Source organism: Epinephelus fuscoguttatus, linkage group LG7 (assembly GCF_011397635.1).
Source record: "Epinephelus fuscoguttatus linkage group LG7, E.fuscoguttatus.final_Chr_v1".
Taxonomy (NCBI): Eukaryota; Metazoa; Chordata; class Actinopteri; order Perciformes; family Serranidae; genus Epinephelus; species Epinephelus fuscoguttatus.
The window spans coordinates 42,841,013-42,860,096 of record NC_064758.1 but is presented as its reverse complement, the minus strand read 5'-3'; the positions used below and the strand labels follow the sequence as shown (position 1 = coordinate 42,860,096).

Sequence of the window (19,084 nt, the reverse complement as noted above, 5' to 3'; positions counted from 1 at the left end):
CAATCAAACTCAGATTCGTTTGCCCCCTCAGTGCGGTTCATTTGGGCAGGTGTGAACACAGCAATCACACTCAGGTGTGCACCAAAACAACCGGACTGAGACCTTCTTGAAGAGGTGGTCTCAGTCCGGTTCCAAAGGAACTCTGGTGCGGTTGGTTTGTGGTGAGAAGGTGTTCCGACCTGGATGTGAAGCAACTGCAGTCACATGACACATTGTTTGGGTTAAACATGAGCATGTTACAGTCCTGGAGGATTATTAATGTGCACCTCCTCCTGTACTGCCTTAATATGCACATTCAGCACATCCAATGCATCAAAACATTGTTTTCTAGTTGGAGCCGCGCCTCGTTTTCAAACTGTATGCTTTGACTAAAATGAACAATGACAGCAATATAGTCCACGATGAGCAGCGCTAAAATCAACCTGCGTAGTTGTCCCTCCATTGTGACATTACAAAGTAGGGTTGTCATGATACTAAAATTTCAAACTCGATATCGATACCAAGGAAAATATTCAATACTCGATACCATTTTTGATACAGCAGCAAAAAATTAAGAGGCATGTCATTTTTTAAATAAAGATCAGAACAGTAACATCAATGATAACAACAAAAAATCCCCCCCAAATGAATAACAACCAGAAACAAGATCTGTCCATACAAATGTATTTATCTACAGCCCTGTTTATTTTCTGTGCTTCTGGTGAACTGGCACCATATTTTCATTGCTGATCAAATAGAGTTGGTGGTTTAGGCTCAGGACGCTCCTGTTTCTACCTCACTATGTGATCAGAGAACCAGGGCTTACGGGAGAAACCAAACGTTTTTTCAGCTTCAATCTGTGACTTTACAGTTAACATAACTTTTCAGACACACATAATTGTGTTGTCCTGTTAAACTAACATTGTCTATTCATGTTATAGACGGGCATGACTGATAAAATTTTCTGCTTAGCTCCCACATTAACGTTAGAAGTTATATTTTAGTTTGATGTTGGCGACACCAGCTGCTCAGCTGCTAGTGAGGGGAGGGGCTGTACCTGCCGTCTGCAGCGTGCTGTGTTCACTTCACTAAATATTTCCAAAGAGCTCTTTTTCCTTTATCATTTTTGACCAAAACTGGCTGCTCTGATCCTCCTGCAGCCACACTGGCCATATTACAGCAACAGAAATGTGTGCATGCATGCAGAGTGACGACAACAAGCCGGGTTGCAGCGAGGGCTCTGTGCCTGCCAGACGCTGCCTACACAGCGTGTGTCCGTCGGACCCGTTGCGCACACCCAACAGGCGCTGAGGTGGTATTGTAAATTAGTATTGTATCTGGATACAGCATTAGAGTATCGATACTTTTGACAACCCTATTAGAAAGTGTCACATTTATCTTGCAAGTGTACTCTTCTTCAACGTTTGCTTTACCTCCTGGATTTTTCCCACATGGAAATTCTGACCAATCAAGAGCAGCTTTCTCACACAAGGCATTTGATCTGGTCCTCTTGTAAATGCTGCCGTGAGAACACGAACCAACTCTAGGCAATTATACAACTTTGGAACAACATGAGTCCCTGATTCAGACCAAAGGAGACGACTCTTGGGCCGAGAGTAGTCTCACTGAAGATGTTAATCTCTGGAATAATGCATTTGTTAGGGACTATGTTCAGCAGTGGACTGATCCACATCTGGTGCTCTAGTGAGTGTTTGCAGCAGCACAATATTGTAAGTCAGACTGAGTCCAAATAAATTACAGTATGTGGGTATGTGGGTGAAAAAACATGTCACCAAGTGCACCAGTGTGGCTCATTGATGTGTTTCTGGACAACAATGGAAATCAATCAAACTAGAGCACCAAACGTGGATTAATCCACCGCTGGAAACAGTCCCCTGCAGAAGCACTATTTCCTCCTGTTTGTTTGATAAAACCTACAGTGACCAGCTTGTTTTTAGTCAATTATTTAACCTTTTTTCAGTACTTATTTTAGGTACATTTTTACAGATTTACCACCATTGTGTTAGTCCCTCTCTCAGTTCTTTCCAATTTGTCCAAATGATCTCCAGCCTGTCTGTGACACGTTCATTCTTACTGCTCTTTTCATGGGATTTGTTGACAGAAGTAAAAGGCAAAACAACTATCATATGACTGGCTGTTTGGATAGTAACAAGTATAGGTAAATTAAACAGTCTCTAATGACTTTATTCCACTGTACTGACTGACAGAGTAATACTGTAATACTTGTCAGTTTAAAACGCATAATAAACCAAGAAGGGTGTAACCACACATGGAAACAACCATCTGCACACCCAGTAACTCCATTGTGTACTCATACAGTAAGTCCATTGTGTAACTCAGAGAGTTGTGCATACTTCCAATACTTTTCCACTGATTAATAAATAGGTTAACAAGCTGGACTCAATCTGCTGGAAATCTCAGTAGTTTATATAGCTGTAATCCTCCATTAAAGAAATAGAAAGGAGTAAATACTGTACCTTCATAAGGCATCTTGCCACGTGACATCATCTCATACAGCAGGACCCCAAATGACCACACATCTGATTTTACCGAGAACCGCTGGTAGATTGCTGCTTCAGGTGCCGTCCACCTCACCGGGATCTTTGTGTTTCGACTGGCTGTATACACACTGTCCTAGAGACAGAGAGAGACAGAGAGAGGGGGATAGTGAAGGGTTAACAGAATACTTTCACATTAGCTGTGCACTGTGAAGCCTTTTATGTTTCACAAATTTAAGACTATATTACCCATAAAGCCCCGACAGACAGCGTTTCTTCTTAAAGGAATACTTCACCTCCCAAATGATCATTTGTGTATCAATTACTCTCCCTGTTTAAAGTTGAATGTATGAAAAAAAAACAACAACCTTATTTTTCTCACATGCCTCTATGATGAACGAAGAATCCAAAAACGAGACTGATTGTAACAACAGCAAAACTACATCAAAACATCTGCTTACAAACTCTTTCACAACTCGTGCAGTATAATCCAAGTCCCATTCATCCAGTCATATGCTAAGAACTTCCCAAACACATGAATCTTTGCTAAGACCTTGCTAATTAAACCTAGGGATGCACGACAATATCGGCACAATATCGATATCAGTCGATATTGGCTTTAAAATGAATTATCAGAATTGGCCAACATGCTTTTTCTTATTCTGCACAATTAATAAATATTATATACACTGAAAAGTATTTCATGTCCAGGGGTCGCGTTAACCGGATATTCTCGGTCATTGACCGTTTTTTTACAACAATGACCAGAAAATCTGAAGGCCGTCGGTCATTTTGACCGGTTGCAATTACCACCCCTGCCCACTTGGCGGTGGAGTGCACAGTCAGTGGTTTAAGTGGCTGCCGTTTTCACACTGCAGAGAAAAAGTCATTCATCAGCTTCATGTAGTGTTATTGACATAACGCCCTGGACACACCGGACGCGGAACCGAGGCATGGTGCCCAGCAGCAGAGGCAGTTTTCAATCGGCGCCCATGTTAACCTATCTGACTGTCCACACAAGCTGCTGAGTAGAGCAGAGCGCCCGTGGAGGCAGCGCTTCAATTCGGCGTCTGGTCTATTTTTCACGCGAGCCGCGAGCGCTTCTGTCAAGCTGGATAGAGCAGATCGTACCAAACAGGAAGTCGGACACAGAAAAGACGAGAGAATCCGGCCAATTTTCTAAATAAAACAACATCACGCACTGAGGTATTTAAAATAACACAACAGTGCATAACCGAACACCTTTTTCAATACCCTAATTACTTCATTACAATTTTAATTTTGTGTCACCCAGCCTACAGACATAACTACATAACGCCGTGGACACACCGGACGGCACTAACGCGTCACTAATGCGTCCGGTGCGTCCAGGGCGTTATGTAGTTATGTCTGTAGGCTCGGTGACACAAAATTAAAATTGTAATGAAGTAATTATGGTATTGAAAAATGTGAAGCCTAATGGCACGGGTGTGTGGATGTCTGTTCATCTTTTCGTTCATGTCCTTATTAATGCACACTTTATAACTTGCTTGTTGGATTTATTAAAAATGAGCAAATGAAAACTAAATGTCTTTGACTATCTTTATTATCATTTAAAAACGAAAATTAAAATGACCTGTAAAAATAGATATAAAAATAGATTTTTATGACCCTGTCGGTCAAAATGACCGGCAACGAAAAAGTCTAGCGCAACGTCTGTTCATGCCTCTTTCAGATCAGTTTTAAATGGTAAGGATTTAGTGGAGTTCATGTGTTTGGGAAGCACTGAGCATTTGACTGGATGATAAATTTTCCAAGGAATTATTTTGAAAAAGAATGAATTCAGAACAGGAATGAAACTGAATATTTCATAACTAAATGTTGTTTCTAGGGCAGCTGCCCTGACGCACAGGCAGCAGGAGGAAAGGCTGCGGCAGCATCATGATAAATTAGACTTAAACATGAAACTGTAAGCTAACAGTTACAGATAAAAGAACCAGTAACGTTGGAAGTTCTCAACACCACAGACGTTAATAAGATTGTGCCAGGGCCTGTTTACTACCAGCATGATTAATGGGGTTGAAAACTTCACACATTTGTGGGGAAAAAGCATATATTAAAACATCTTTCTTGGATTTTATGAATCGATATCGGGTCATTCAAATGAAGACCGATTTGCTTGTATGAATCGATTATTTTAACCCAGCCCTAGTCTTAAATGTGGACTCCTATGACTTTAATTCATCAAGAATGTTCGCCTTTTTTGGATTCTTCGTTCAAGGTGGAGGCATGCAAGTTTCCTTTCTGAAAACAACGTAACACGTGGAGAGTAATTGATATACAAATGGTTCAATTCAAGGCTGAAGTATTAATTATCCCCTCTAATCCACTAAATTTGCTTAAATGGCTTTAAAACTAAAATCCCTAACTATCCACAGGTTCCAAATAAGATCACTGAGATGTTGAAACTACAATAAAGATTGTGTCCAGAGTAGAAAGTACGCTGTTGTGTATTAACAGTTAACTAGATAGTTGTCTTTAATCATTTTAGAGTCAAGAAACATGTTCAAGTAGTAAACATAGATTGTGTAACAGTAAAGTTACTTCACATAAATCGTATTTGCATCATTTTGTGTGTAACAGAAAACAATACTGATGACTGCAGATGACATAAAACTATAACATTTTAACCCCACACACACACACACACACACACACACACACACACACAAAAAAAAAAGTTGCAAAGCTCCAAACAGAAACAAGACAGGACAGGTAAGGTGAAACATTAGAGGAGGAAAACCAGATTAAATGAGGTTTAAAACTTGTTTCTGCTTTTTACTGTAAGATTTCTTTACAATGGAAAGTGCAGCACAGACCAGCAGAGACAGTCTTCATGGAGAATCAGATTTATTTACAGTAAATATTATTACCTCTCAAGTAATGGTGGCAATGATTTACGAGTGTGTAAGTTTTACACACAGAACCTTAGAAATGTCTCTTCCTTCGCTGATGTTACCATACATGGGGCGCATTCTATGATTAAAATTGTTATTACAACCCACTCACCAAAAATATAATTGGCATTGTACATTTCCACAAATTATAGATATGTTATATTTGTACATTATTATGTAGAGCAGGGGTGTCAAACCCGTTATAGTAAATGGGCCATAAACAGTCTGATTTGATCAACCAGAATAAGTATGCATTGCTTTTTCAGAAAACTGTATTCTGGTCAGGGTGGAAAAACCTCTAAGGTGGCATTTTACAAGAAGTATCTACTATTTAACTTGCTTCCCGAAACCCGACACCTCTTTAGCCCTTTTTAGATAAGAATTGTGCAAATTTGCAGGAAAGCCCAATCAGTCTTTTTTCAGCATTGGCAGTATAAAAACAAAATCAGGGAGTGCAGCAAAATGCCGCCTACCTACTTTTGTTTATACAGAATGGGCCTTTTTTGGGGCAATGGGGGGCGTGAGCAAGTAACAAAACATGTTGCTCAGCGTGTGACGTAAACAGTGACGTGGGAGGGAAGCCGCGGCTGATCAGGCGGTGATTCTCTCGTAAGTTGGCCTGTTCTCCACCGTCCCCGTCGTCTGACGGTTAATGGCCTCTTCGTTTGCGAGGACAAGGAGGGCGCTCAATTCCTTGTCTCCCCAGTTGCTCATCTTTACAGTGTCTGTCAGGTTTACATTTCCCTCTTGCTACTAGCTGCTCATTCCTGCTATCAGCTGTTTCCTGTTAGTCCACTGCCAGTGGGTTGCATGTGCGGCGTCATCAACAGCTCCTCCCACAAGTCTTCAACAGCTCCTCCCACAAGTCTTCAACAGCTCCTCCCACAAGTCTTCAACAGCTCCTCCTGTTGCAGAAGGCCAACTCGTTCTGTCTGGCAGTGTAAAAGGGGCTTTTGCTTCACAAGTGCATCACTATTAGGTGGGCAAAGCCATCTAGTGGGCCTGATTGGACCCTGTGGCGGGACAGTTCAGGCCCCCGGGCTGTTTGTTTGACACCCCTGATGTAGAGGATATGTTGAAACCTGACGTTTCTTTATGTTTCAACAATTCTGTGGTTAACATGGTTGGATTTCGGCTTGGTTATGGATAGAAAAAGATCATGTCTTGGCTTAAAATACCCGTTTTATGGCTGTATCCCGGCAGGAAACGCAGCAATGTCTCTGTCAGAAACAGCTGCTTTTTGTGGCGCTATCCCTGGTGGAAAATAAGGAATGGGTTGTTTAAAACCACCTATATTTAGTGGCCAAAAAAACGCTCACTAAAACAACCTGTTTTGTTGTTCGCTGGTCTTGAGCAGTGGTCTGCAGACTGGCAGCTGTCTCGCCTAGGTGTCACGACATTCACCATTCCCTCCTCCTTCCAACAACAAAGTCAGCTCATATACTACATCACTTTAGAAACGTTGATGTGACACTTATGAATTGTGGAAATGTAACATATTCATGGTTTGCAGAAACGTACAATGTCAACATTTTATCCTGGTCACTGAGCTTGTTATTATTACACACAAACAAAGTAAATAATGCAGATTTGAGTGCTGCTCTGTTGTACCAGACAGATGGAAGGAGGACGGCGTTTTACATTAAATATACATGAGTTTACACAGAAACAAGAAAGCACACTATACATATTTGAAAAGGACACAGATAAAGAATTAGGGTTATTCTAAAATTAGAAAATGGCTGTTGACAGATGAGACAAAAAAATAAACCCTCCCCTTGATACTGTGTTTACATGATGTCTCTCTCCTCTTCTCTTACACACACACACACACACACACACCCTGCTTACCTTAATAATTCGAGCCAGTCCGAAGTCGGCCACCTTGCAGACCAGATCGTCTCCCACCAGGATGTTTCTGGCAGCCAGGTCTCTGTGGACGATGTTCCTGTCCTCCAGGTAGGCCATGCCCTCCGCAATCTGACTGCCCATGTAGATCAGATGAGCTGATGTCAGCACCTGGCCTTCAGCAGCTGAACACACACACACACACAAACACACAGTCAGCTAAATTGGGGAACAGCGTGGATTTCTTTTCGATAACCCAAACAATGATTTTCGATACAGGCACCAAAACTATTCTTACACTTTTTCTACAAAACATTCTCTTTGTAGCTTTTATTAAAACTGTTGCTGACTTTTTCTAGAAGTTATTCTGCCCTGTGAACTATTAAAATCTGGGGGAAAATAATCTATGATGTTACTAAAAGACAATGCCACGCTCATTTACCCAAATAAACCTCAAGCAAGTCTGAAGTCTGAGTTTGAATGCATCCATTTGAATTTGTACCATATTAACGCTAAAAGATTTCATCTTAAATATATATCTAGAGTTATGTAAGCTGCCCTACAACATATTTTCCAAAATACTCTATAGTCTGAATTATTATTAAACCAGAAAATATGTGACCATAAAGTAAGTAAATAAGAGCTGCACTATTTTGTCAGCATACCGCTGAAGAGAGAAGAAAGCAAATCATGGTGAATAGTCGTCTGATTAAGTTGCGTTACGTTTAGCCATGCCAGGATAGGGTTGCTGGTTTTACCAGGGTTTTGTGCAGTAAAAATAAACAACAAAATCTCCTGTACCATGTGCAAATTTGCATTTCCAAGGATGGGGAAGGCACGACCTGCCCTACTCTCCCTCTGATTTACTGCTACTCAATACCTCCTTTTGTTGGATTGGTTAGGTTTAGACAAGAGGAGTGAGAAATGTGAAATATTAGGCTGGTGGGTCCAGTAATATGAGAGATTAGTGTGACTACTGTATGTGTTATATCACAAGAAACTGGCAGACACTTTAATCCAAAGCAACTTGACATGAGCTGGATGTAACACAACACCTCAAACAAACAAGTAAAGGTGTGTTCAGTGCCGCAGTACAAATGTTTAGTGTTTTGTTTATTCCGCGCTACGACTCCTCGTTCCCAGAAACTGCTGCGGATCTGTGGCACGTTTTCCTCCTGGTATACCACAGGTCATGCTCTAAGAGTGAGTGACTCCAAATGACTCATAAAGCTGAATGTTTGCTGTGCAGAGAAACAAATAGATGTCACATTAGAAAAGCATGTGAGGAACACTTTACATTGTTCTACTTCTATTGGCAATAATCAGCTGCAGCACCAAACTGTTTGTTAAAGGTGTGATGCAACTGTTCATTGTTGTTTACACACACAATGATAATGACATAATAATGAAGCAGATCCTCTTTTGCAGGAACAGGGAGGAAATATGATCACTGACACCCTTCATGTAAACAGAGGTTTTACAGTAGAGCAGCAGCAGCATGTGAAACATAATGTCCCATAGCCTCAGGAATTTGAATGAAGTAATTTTGCTTCCCTGGTCGTATGAGGGGTTTCAGTGAAAGTGTCACAGCAGCCATGAAGCAGATAAGTAGAGTCATGACATGCAGACACACACACAGCATGAAGAATAAAAACCTTCCGCTGGAGTGAGACATATCCGAGTCAGACCCCTCACACTCTGCTCACTAAGACGCCCTGCGATTAAAGCCTTTTGTAAAACGTCAGAACAATATTTCTCTGCTGAGCGGAGCTGCCAGAACACAGATTATAATTCCATTTGCTTTGGATTTAAGGGGGAGAGATTTAACCGTCACTTGGCCTAAATACGGTTTCACAGAGCTTTCCAAAAAATGTCTTAGGTAGGTGAGGGCTGAAATTCTCAAAGCCAAGAAAAAGAAAAATGAACTTCCTGTTCTGAACCTCTTTGCATATTAAAGAAACATTGGAATCTCCTCTTTCAGGAAGCAGCCGTGTTTAGAAACACTTACTGAGGAACTGATCTACCATCAGATTTCTGTAGAATGGGCCACATGTACTCTAAATATTACAGGTATGTTATCATGCGTTGTTATCTGTCTGTGTCTGTGTTTGTGTGTGTGTTTCAGCACTCACAGGCAAGGTAGGACTTGAGGCTTCCTTTAGTCATGAGTTCGGTCACGATGTAGACCGGCTCTCCTCTGGAGCACATGGCCAACAGCTGGATCAGCTTCGGGTGATGGAGACTCTTCAAGGCCTGAACCTCCTTCACAAACTCGTCCTGCTTTGTGTCCTCTGGAGAAGAAAAGCGAGGAGGAGAATTGGTGAGTTCCTACCTTATCTTTTTTGTTCAGTGTTGTTTTGCTGCTTTCATGTCATTAAAGCCGGGGCAGGAAGGGCAAAGAATCCATCATAACCTTTAAGTACATTTTCATTCAAGTGGTCTGAGAGAACACTAGACTCCTGCACCTCATCTTGGCTTCGTTTTCAAGCTTTAGAAAGTCTTGCCTGTGACAGGAGAGTTTAGCCAATCACAGGTCATTCCTATTGGCCTTTGGACGCTGAATGGATTTGAAAAGCGTAGAAAATTCAACCTGATCCGAACACGTTATGACGGAATAAAGTTTCAAAGACACTGTGCAAACGTGATTGACACAGCGTGAGGTCGTATATATTCTTAGACATGTGACAATTTTAGACAAAACAAATGGACCTCGTGTACAAAGGCCCTTAGTGTCAATTTAGGGAGCCAATATATCATTGAGTGGCACAAAGGTTAAGAACGGACGATGTCGAACAACTTTCAACAAGCAGTCTCTCTTCATCACTGAGCTGCTTACCTAGGTTAGCAATTTTATGAGCTACACCGTCACTGCTTTTCACATGATTTATAAACCTGACTGTCAGGCAGATAAGTCGTGTTTCAACTGGTCAGCCTCACATTTGTGCTTTTCACCCATTGTCTTTCTGAATGATTTGGTATTGGTCTCACGGTGGTGTTAGCGTTAAATTCCTCGAGCACTGAATTCAGCATATTGAGCGAATTTAACCATACAGTGTTTTTTAGTGGTGGCTTCCCCATCTCACCTCCACATTCAACTGTGAGTTGTCTGTTAAAATAGCTAATTTAAGCTAACAGCAGTAGCACTGATGACCAAACATAATTCCCAAGACACTCGCAAGTTGCCACTGGTCGCCAAGCAACCAGTAGCTTTCTACAGGTTGTCATTCTTAACCTAATAGATGCTTGTTAAGGGGCGCAGTTTGATGCAGTAGCCAATCAGTGTATTAAAGGTAAGATATTGACAGTAGAAGTATGGAAATGAACCACAGATGTTTAAAATATAATACATTCATTTCATGTCACAAAAATGTTTCTGAGGGCCACAAGTGAAAGTCTGAATCAATGGCAGAGAATCCTGCGAAGAGAGTTGCTATTCCAGTGTTTGCAGCTACTGCCTACACTGCGAAGCAACCCAAAAATGTGTTTAAGTGACGGAGAGAAAATCTTCCTAATAGTTCAGCCTTTGCTAACAGGAGCCAAAGACAGCTGTGGATAATTCAAGATCATGTTTATATAGCTGATGATAGCTAGAGCATTGGATTACAGTGTGTCATTTCAAAAGGCTGCACAGGCCCACACGTTTGCAAAGAAAACATGACTGTACTTCTCATAGAATTCACGATGGGGATGATTGAAATGAGCGCTCGTATAGATTACTGTATGAAGTACGTGTGCAGTTTAAAATTCAGGTGGGTTTTTTGTGCCTTTTCCAGAAATCTGCCTCCACCAGCTTTAATCTGGCTCAGCATTCATTGCCATCTTTACAATCACGTCTTCTCTTCTCCACACAGCTTCCCACATTTCTCCAAACTGTCCCTCTCTAACATAATTTACATTTTTACCTACCATCTCCTCCCTCTTTTCATTCATCTCTCGATCACCACTTTACAAAATTTTAAAGCTTTCTTTCACCCTCACTCTTTTAATAACCTCCACGTCTCTGTCTCCATTCTTCCATTTGTTGTCATCACTCTGTCACACTCATCGTGTTTTCGTCATGTATCCCTCAATCTGTCCATATTAAACTTCAGCTTCCTGAATGACCAGCTGTTGTGCTCCACCAGGGTTGTTGGTGCCGTCGTGCATTGGCCAATCAAAACATGCAGGAACACGTTCCAGGTAGGATACTGTATCTCAGGTATTGTGTTGCACTGGGCTCATTCTTGTGTCCTTTCAAGTGTCAGGACAGAAAAGCAAAACAGTGTTTCATCATGTGATAAACTTTAATCTGGACTTCCTGGTTTGTGTCTGGTTCCAAAAAAACACAGTGTCTTGTGTTTTTTGATACAGCGCTGTTGTTGCTTTGCACAGAGCCTTATAGAGTGATCTACCACTGGGCTGAAAAGCTGGTGTTTCACTGCCCTCTCTGGTACATTGAAGGGCACTTATTTTCAAAAGGGAATTAAGTAAGGCGAGGTAATAAGAAGGGAAAGAATGAACAGAAACCTGTCAGTTCTTTCAGTATCTGTTCTCTGTTTGAAAGTTTACCGTTAACTGTTGGGTGTGGTCAGTAGTGTGTGAACTGAAAGTCAGCAAAAACACATTTTTCAAGGGCTGTTAAATCAGTTTTTAAAGGTTCAGTGTGTAGGATTTAGGGGGATATATTGGCAGAAATGGAATCAAACATAATAAGTATGTTTTCTTTAGTGTATAATCACCTGAAAATAAGAATCACTGTGTATCTGTTACCTTAGAAGGAGCTGTTTATATATACATATGGAGTGTGTCCTCATTTATGGAGATGCCCATGTTAGCCCAGAACGGACAAACCAAACACTGGCTCCAGATAGTGCTATTCATGTTTTCGCATCAGCCACTGTAGTTAGAAGCTCATATGTAACAAGCAGCATCGGAAAAACACTGATTTGTAATGTGAAACTGCTGAACTCAGTGTTTTTACCGGTTTAAATCAGCGGGGAGACGAAGAGACCTCTGCATATAATTCGGCTCACAGTAAAAATCTCCTAAACATTTGTACATTAAGTTATCCGCACACATTAGCATGTTATAAGCAAGCTGCCCTTCTTTGATATGCCAAACAGCATCGGAAAAACAGATCGCCATATTACTACCATGATTCTACAGTAGCCCAGAACGGACAAACCAAACACTGGCTCCAGACAGGGCTATTCACATTTTCACGTTGGCCACTGTAGTACGACCCGGATGAAACTGCTTTATTCAGTGTTTTTACCACTTTAAATCACCTGGTCCATTTGTTCAAGAGAGGAAGAAACCTCTGCGTCTAATTCAGCTCCTGAACGTCTGGATCTTAAGTTATCAGAGAAATAAGATACACACACACACATTAGCAGGTCGTGGGCTTCTGTGTTTTTACTGGTTTAAATCACCTGGTCTGTTTGTTTTGGAGAAGAAGAGACTGCAGATAATTCGGCTCCTGGTAAAAACCCTCTGAACAATGAACACTGAAGGAACTCCAACCAAGAGAATTTTCAGCTGGTTGCAGTCTGCACTCCTCACCACTAGATGCCACTAAATCCCCCACAATCTCACATACTGTTCCTTTAATAGTTGCCATCTGGTTTTACTGCTTCAATTCAAGGTACCCTGGGAAGTATCTGACTGCTACTTATCGAATGATATGCTTGAGTCTCTATTTGGTCTGTACTGTATGTTGTGCACGCCAATGACACAGTACGCACTCTTGCTAATAGTTTCACACTTTTCCACTGATCTACAGGTGGCGTTATGTGTCAGGAAAAGAAGCAGTGCACCAACAAATTGCACAGAAGAGGAATGCAGATGAGCACAAACATGGATGTAAGTAATGCTGGATTTAAAATGTTCAAAAAAATTCTGCTTTGCATGTGTGTTCAGACAACTTTCTTATAATCTGACGATGAACAAAACCTGGACCATGATGATAAAACCTTGAAATATGTGGTTATACTTTGCCTTTTATCTAGTCATCATCTTGTCAAATTAAAATGTTTTTAAACTATTCCAGATTCAGATGGCAAACATGGATATAAGCAGAGGTGGTTTAAAAATGTCCAAACAATCTACTTTGTTTTATGAGGAAGGAAATGCCTTTAAAATAACCTTCAATCCAAGAGATATCTCTAACAAGCTCTACTATTTATACTACAGTGTCTCTCAACATTCGTACCTTGTTTCAGCGTCTTTATGGCCACCTTCTTGTTCTCTGTGGTCCACAGAGCCTCCCACACCTCTCCAAAGTGTCCCTCTCCCAGTTTCTTGTGGAGCCTGAACTCTTCTCGAGGCCTCTCCCACGGCTCCATGTCGTACAGCTCCCGCTGCAGAGACGACAGACGACGTGAGTCCAGACAACTTGACGTCAAAACTTTATAAAACAAGTGGTTAGAAAATACTGCACAAAATGTGCAACTGTATTTACACATTCTCCAGCACTGAGGGATCGTGCACTGGATTGTGTATCGTTTGATTCATCAGTTTTAAAATAACTCCCCTACGTTGCACAACTCGCGGTGCTGAGACAGAACCATGTTGGAGTGTGTGGGAATATGAGAACTGCTTAGTCGCAGGGTTCACATGACATGTATGATTTGTAACATGGAAGAGTTGTGCTCCTGCTGGGCGACGCAGGAAAACAGTGTTTGTTGAGATGTTGTAATAGACCAAAGGAGGTGTAGAATATGATTTTGATTACAACAAAGTCGTCTTTGATGTTGAGTACTTTTCCTTAAAACTTTTCTGACAGTGTAAATATTTTTCCTTTTGTTCACAGATCTCATGAATTGGAGATGACAGAAACACGACCAAATGGGACCACGTAAAGATAAACGACAGCAGCCTCCTGATGCAAAAAGATTCTTATGTGAGTCAAAAATTTCCTTGTTAGAAGACTTTTTTTAGTACGACAATGGGGAAAAAAAAACTGGAACATGACATTAAAATTTTAAAATATTTGGTTATAGTTTGTCTTCGCCTTTATTTATTTCTCACCTCGTTAAATTAAAATATTTTTACTCTCCCAGATTCTTACTGTACACTTTTTTTTTAGGTTTGATGCAGACAGATTTCTCTTTTGATGATTTATCGACAGATAAGCAGCTTGTTAGGTAAGTGGAAGGCGAGTGAATGAATGAATGAACAACAAGTAGACTTAATAAATGAAACATAAATTCAAAACTTTATTCATTGTCATTAACAGTCAATCAGGTGCCACAAAATGTTCTAATGATCAAGTGCTTTGATAAATATGAAATGAAATGAACAGATCAATGAAATGATTGGCTCAGAAAAAAACATGATTAATAAGTTAAATAATCAGTCACCATTCACATATAAATAAGAAATCAACATGATTTTATATTAAAAAATAAATAATAAAAATAATAAAGTGTTAATGAGGTGATACACAAAGTGACTTGTTGGTCAACCTGTTTGAGTTGCCTCAGCATTGTTGCTTAAATGTATACAGTCTTTAATTTGCTTTGACACATTCAGATAAATGACTGACGCCAGGTTTAGCTTTTTCTTTGCTGCTGGAACAAAGAACATCACAACAGTTGCCTCACGTATAAAGACAAAACAAAAAAAGTGCCCAAAACAAACAGAAATAAAAGAAGACAATTAAATTAAAATAAACAGTTTCAGTCTGTTGCATCTCAGTTGACTTAAACACCATGAAAATTCTTCTTTTTCCCCATCATCATAATTACTTACAGCAACAAAAAGGTCATGCTGATAGTTTAGTCAATCCCACTTAATTAAAATGTTGTCTCCTTTCAATTCTAATTATGCGTGACATAATCTCTCTAATGGCTTTAAGTTTGACAAATTAAACCACTTGGGCTTTCACACAGTCTGTCGGGCAGTTTATTCGGCATTTAAACAGCAGGATGAATCTGCTTTTAGAAACTAAAATCTAACAGAAGGATCATCCGTGTCGTCGTAATACAAAGCACGCTTTATCAGGTTTTATTGACCGTGTGTCTTCGGCTACGTCATTCCAGAAAACAAGATGTTGTGCCAAGTCAATAAAAAGTGATTGAAAGCGTCGTTAGTGACTCTTTTTACTGGTAGAACATTTAACTGATGGAGCATTTCAATCTAAATGTGAGTGTTTTATTTTCTAAAAGCAGATTTATTGTTGCGTTTTAAGGCCTGAATGTTCAACCATTTGACTGTGTGTGAGCTCAGTGAATCTGCAGAGGGGCAGCTGAGCTGTATATTAACGAATAGAGCAAACATTTAAAGGTCCAGTGTGTCGGATTAAGGGGGATACATTGGCAGAAAAGTGTTACATTAGTGTATAATCCCCTGAAAATAAGAATCGTTATGTTGTCGTTACCTTACGGTTAATTTCTTCTCTCTTTACACACGAAAATAAATACGTCCGTTTCAAACATTGATAAGGTCACTGCCCTTCCATGCGCCCTTCATGCTTGCAGAGATACAGCCAACAGGTGGCACTAGAGGGTCGAGTCAAAAGTTTTACACAACAACAAATGAGGTGACGGTGGAGGAGGTCGTAATAATGTACCTTTAAACCGAGACAGCATTGTGGACAGTGGTGGTCTGTGCAGCCATATAACGTTACATTCTAACATGTGGCTAGATAATTCTTTTCACTATATTACGGATATGTTCTATGCCACCATTATTTAAATTTCTTTGTCTTTTCCTATGGTCGTATGTTGCATAAACTTGGCTACACTGCCTCTACGATCTCTGCTGGTACTGCTCCATTGCATCTGTATCCCCAGGCTTTCAGGAAATGTGCACAAATATGGGCAAAGCTAACAGAGTACAGAGAGAAGGCTCTGTATGTCTGCAAATCTAACACTGAGCATAAATGAGCCTTTAAAATGAGCTGTTTATATCTCCATAGGAAGCAGGTCCTCATCTAGGGAGGTCACCATGTTGCACCACCATGTAAAATGAAAAAACACTTTGTTTTTTTAACATGAAACTGCTTTATTTTGTGTTTTTACTGGTTCAAATCATGGATTTCGTTTGTTTTAGTGAGGATAATACTTCTGTAGATAATTCGGCTCCTGGTGAAAACCTCCTGAACATTTGGATCTTGAGTTATCAGATAAAAATGATGAGCAGGCACTAGCAGTTCCTAAGCTAGCGGCCATGTCAAACAGCATTGGAGAAACACTGATTTGTAACATGAACCTGCTTTATTCAGTGTTTTTACCGCTTTAATTACCTGGTTTGTTTGTTTTGGAAAGAAAGAGACCTGTGCAGGTTATATAATAGCTCACGGTAAAAACCTTTCAATCAATGAACACTGAAGGAATTCTAATCAGGAGAAGTTTCAGCTGGTTGCAATCTGCAGTCCTCACCACTAGATGCCACTAATTCCCCCTGAATCTCACACCCTGGACCTTTAAATACGTTTCATTAATAATCTTTATATGTCAGAGCTATTGAATCATGAATATAATATTCAGGATTTAAACAGAAAACAAAAACAGCTTGGCCACCATGAGATGTACAACTCGTCTTAACTGCTTTGTTCGTGCTCAAAAGCAGCTCCAAATCCCACAATGCAATTCCAGTTTACTGTTCATGGTTAGAAACCCAAATATGAAATGTTTAATTCAAACAGTCATTAGTGAGCTGTGATGATGTTAAAGGATTTCAGGGTGCAACGACAGTCAGTTAGAAATGTAAAATAAAAATTAAAAAATCAGTCTTGAATCTCATCGGCTCAGAAAGCTGCAGCAGAGTCATGAAATGCAAATGACACGCACACAAATCAATACTTAATAATAGAGTGATTGTGTTTGATAGTGTTATTGAAATATATAAAAGGCTATAAAAATATCATAGTAAAAAAATCAACAAAATGAAAAGGAAAATAATTTGAAACAAAAAGTAAAGTGTAAATTTTATATCTGTAAGCTTCTCACATTAGATAACACATGCAGTTATGTTTCATGTACTGTGTGCGTGTGTGTTTGTGCTCTGTTTGCGTGTTAAATATAAAAGCATATGTGCTGAATTTGTGTGTTGTGTTTGTGTGTGTTTCTGCCTCAGTGTGTCCGTGGCCTCGACTCACTGCCTCCACTGCAAGGGAAGAGAGAAGAGGGAGGAATCACTGAGTGGCCTCTGATCCAGAAGAAACACTGATTTTTAAACACTTTTTCATCCATGAGGAAAAAGCCGCAACTTGATGCTCCATTTAAATATATGTAATGGTACGTAATATTCCTTTATCCTAAAACATACTCTCAAAAACTGAAGCGTAGGTGTGTCAGTGGTTTCTCAGTTTGCAGTGAAAAATCTCCTGATACTGAGAGACCTCGACGAGCTCAGTTGTCTCCCGCCGGGCTCAAACTGATGAGCCATGAATAAAGAATACAGCTCGCTGGGGGTTTAATGTAAGCTGCAGTGCAGAGATAGCGTGTGTAATTACAGCACTACCACGTGACTTTATTCTAAAACTGTTCCAAATATTTTATTCTCTGATTAATTACACTCCAAATATGTTTGCCTCTTGGTATTAATTTATTCACATAGAGCATAAGACAGCACTCATTAAATTTCTGCTGCAGAGCAACAATAGAAAGAAGATTTCAGGGTCTTTGTTGCACTTTGTTGTTAGATTCCTGCTGCAAAGACAAAAGCTGCTCAAATTAAAAGACACTGTGGAACAATCTGGATTTGTGCCTGAAATCTGACTTCAATTATCAGGATCAGTGGGAAACCTTATTACTCATTACTGGCTGCTGGTTTTCATTGAGAAATACTTCAGAAGCTCATCTCTGTTTGGTGATGTGCAGATCCTGTTTAGCTAAGCACCATTCTGTCAAAGTCAAGTAGAGATCTTGGCAAAATGTCTCCAATGTTAAACAGAACGCTTAGGAAAAACTACTAACGTCACTAAAGGTCTAGTGTGTTGGATTTAGTTCCATCTAGTGGTGAAGTTGCAGCATCAGAATCGTATGGCCAACGTAAGAAAACAAATGGCCTTCATGAAACCATAATTATGAAGATTATATTCCATATCCTCCAATATACACCCCTAACGCCCACGCCACACTGCCTGTGTGAGCAGCGCTTGTTCGTCATGGAACCTCGTTTTTTATTTCGGCAATAATGTTAACAGGTTAGAGCAGCCACACTGCTGGGGTAAACGGCCCAGCTCAGCTGTGGAACATCTAAAGAATACGAGTCTTACCTACTTTTGCCACATGACATGCGGTTTTCAGCAAAACAAGACAGTGACAATGGTCTTTTAATTATCATATTGACATAATACCAACTTTCACTGCCGTTTTGATATCTGTCACAGACATGAGCAATATAAATATTTGTTTCTAACTTAAAACTTCCTGTCTCTGTTTGAAAATAAATCCCCTCTGACAATGTTCCTATGGTCAGAATCCCTTCATTTGCTGACACAGGATTTGTATTAAGTATTTGCAGGACTGTTTTGCACTGCTCCATAAAGAAGTGGAGAATTATTTATGGAAATACAGTGGTTATAACTGTGGGCAGGTCTGCAGCAACGCTGTCTGTGTGAACACCTCACACATGTAAACAGCAGCAGTTCAGCTGGGTAGATGTCACACACTGCTCGTGCAGGCACTGTGGCCCAGGCATAAGTCCTACGCACTGAACTTTTAAAAAACAAAATATCCAAATATCTTTGATTATCTGTGAAATCATTTAGTGATTGTGCTTTTCCTGTTTACTGTTCTTAGATGTTTGAGGCAGGTGTGTCAAATTCAAATGCTGAAAACTCTTATGTTTCTTGGTTTTAGGTTAATGTGGTTA

The 19,084-nt window shown here is 40.1% G+C and overlaps 1 protein-coding gene and 1 long non-coding RNA gene across 2 annotated transcripts in view; one reads left to right on the top strand and one right to left on the bottom strand.

Moving 5' to 3' along the window:
- Nucleotides 1-19,084, bottom strand: part of srms (src-related kinase lacking C-terminal regulatory tyrosine and N-terminal myristylation sites) — a 42,785-nt gene that overhangs the window by 3,640 nt on the left and 20,061 nt on the right. The window contains exons 4-7 of the mRNA XM_049582176.1: nucleotides 13,473-13,620; nucleotides 9,415-9,573; nucleotides 7,286-7,467; nucleotides 2,478-2,634 (exon numbers count right to left, since the gene is read on the bottom strand). Coding sequence (XP_049438133.1) covers nucleotides 2,478-2,634; nucleotides 7,286-7,467; nucleotides 9,415-9,573; nucleotides 13,473-13,620 — 646 coding nt within the window. The remainder of the gene's footprint in view (nucleotides 1-2,477; nucleotides 2,635-7,285; nucleotides 7,468-9,414; nucleotides 9,574-13,472; nucleotides 13,621-19,084) is intronic.
- Nucleotides 14,428-19,084, top strand: part of LOC125892291 (uncharacterized) — a 7,000-nt gene continuing 2,343 nt past the window's right edge. The window contains exons 1-2 of the long non-coding RNA XR_007449722.1: nucleotides 14,428-17,502; nucleotides 19,072-19,084. The exon at nucleotides 19,072-19,084 is cut by the window's right edge and continues 75 nt beyond it. This is a non-coding gene — a long non-coding RNA (uncharacterized LOC125892291). The remainder of the gene's footprint in view (nucleotides 17,503-19,071) is intronic.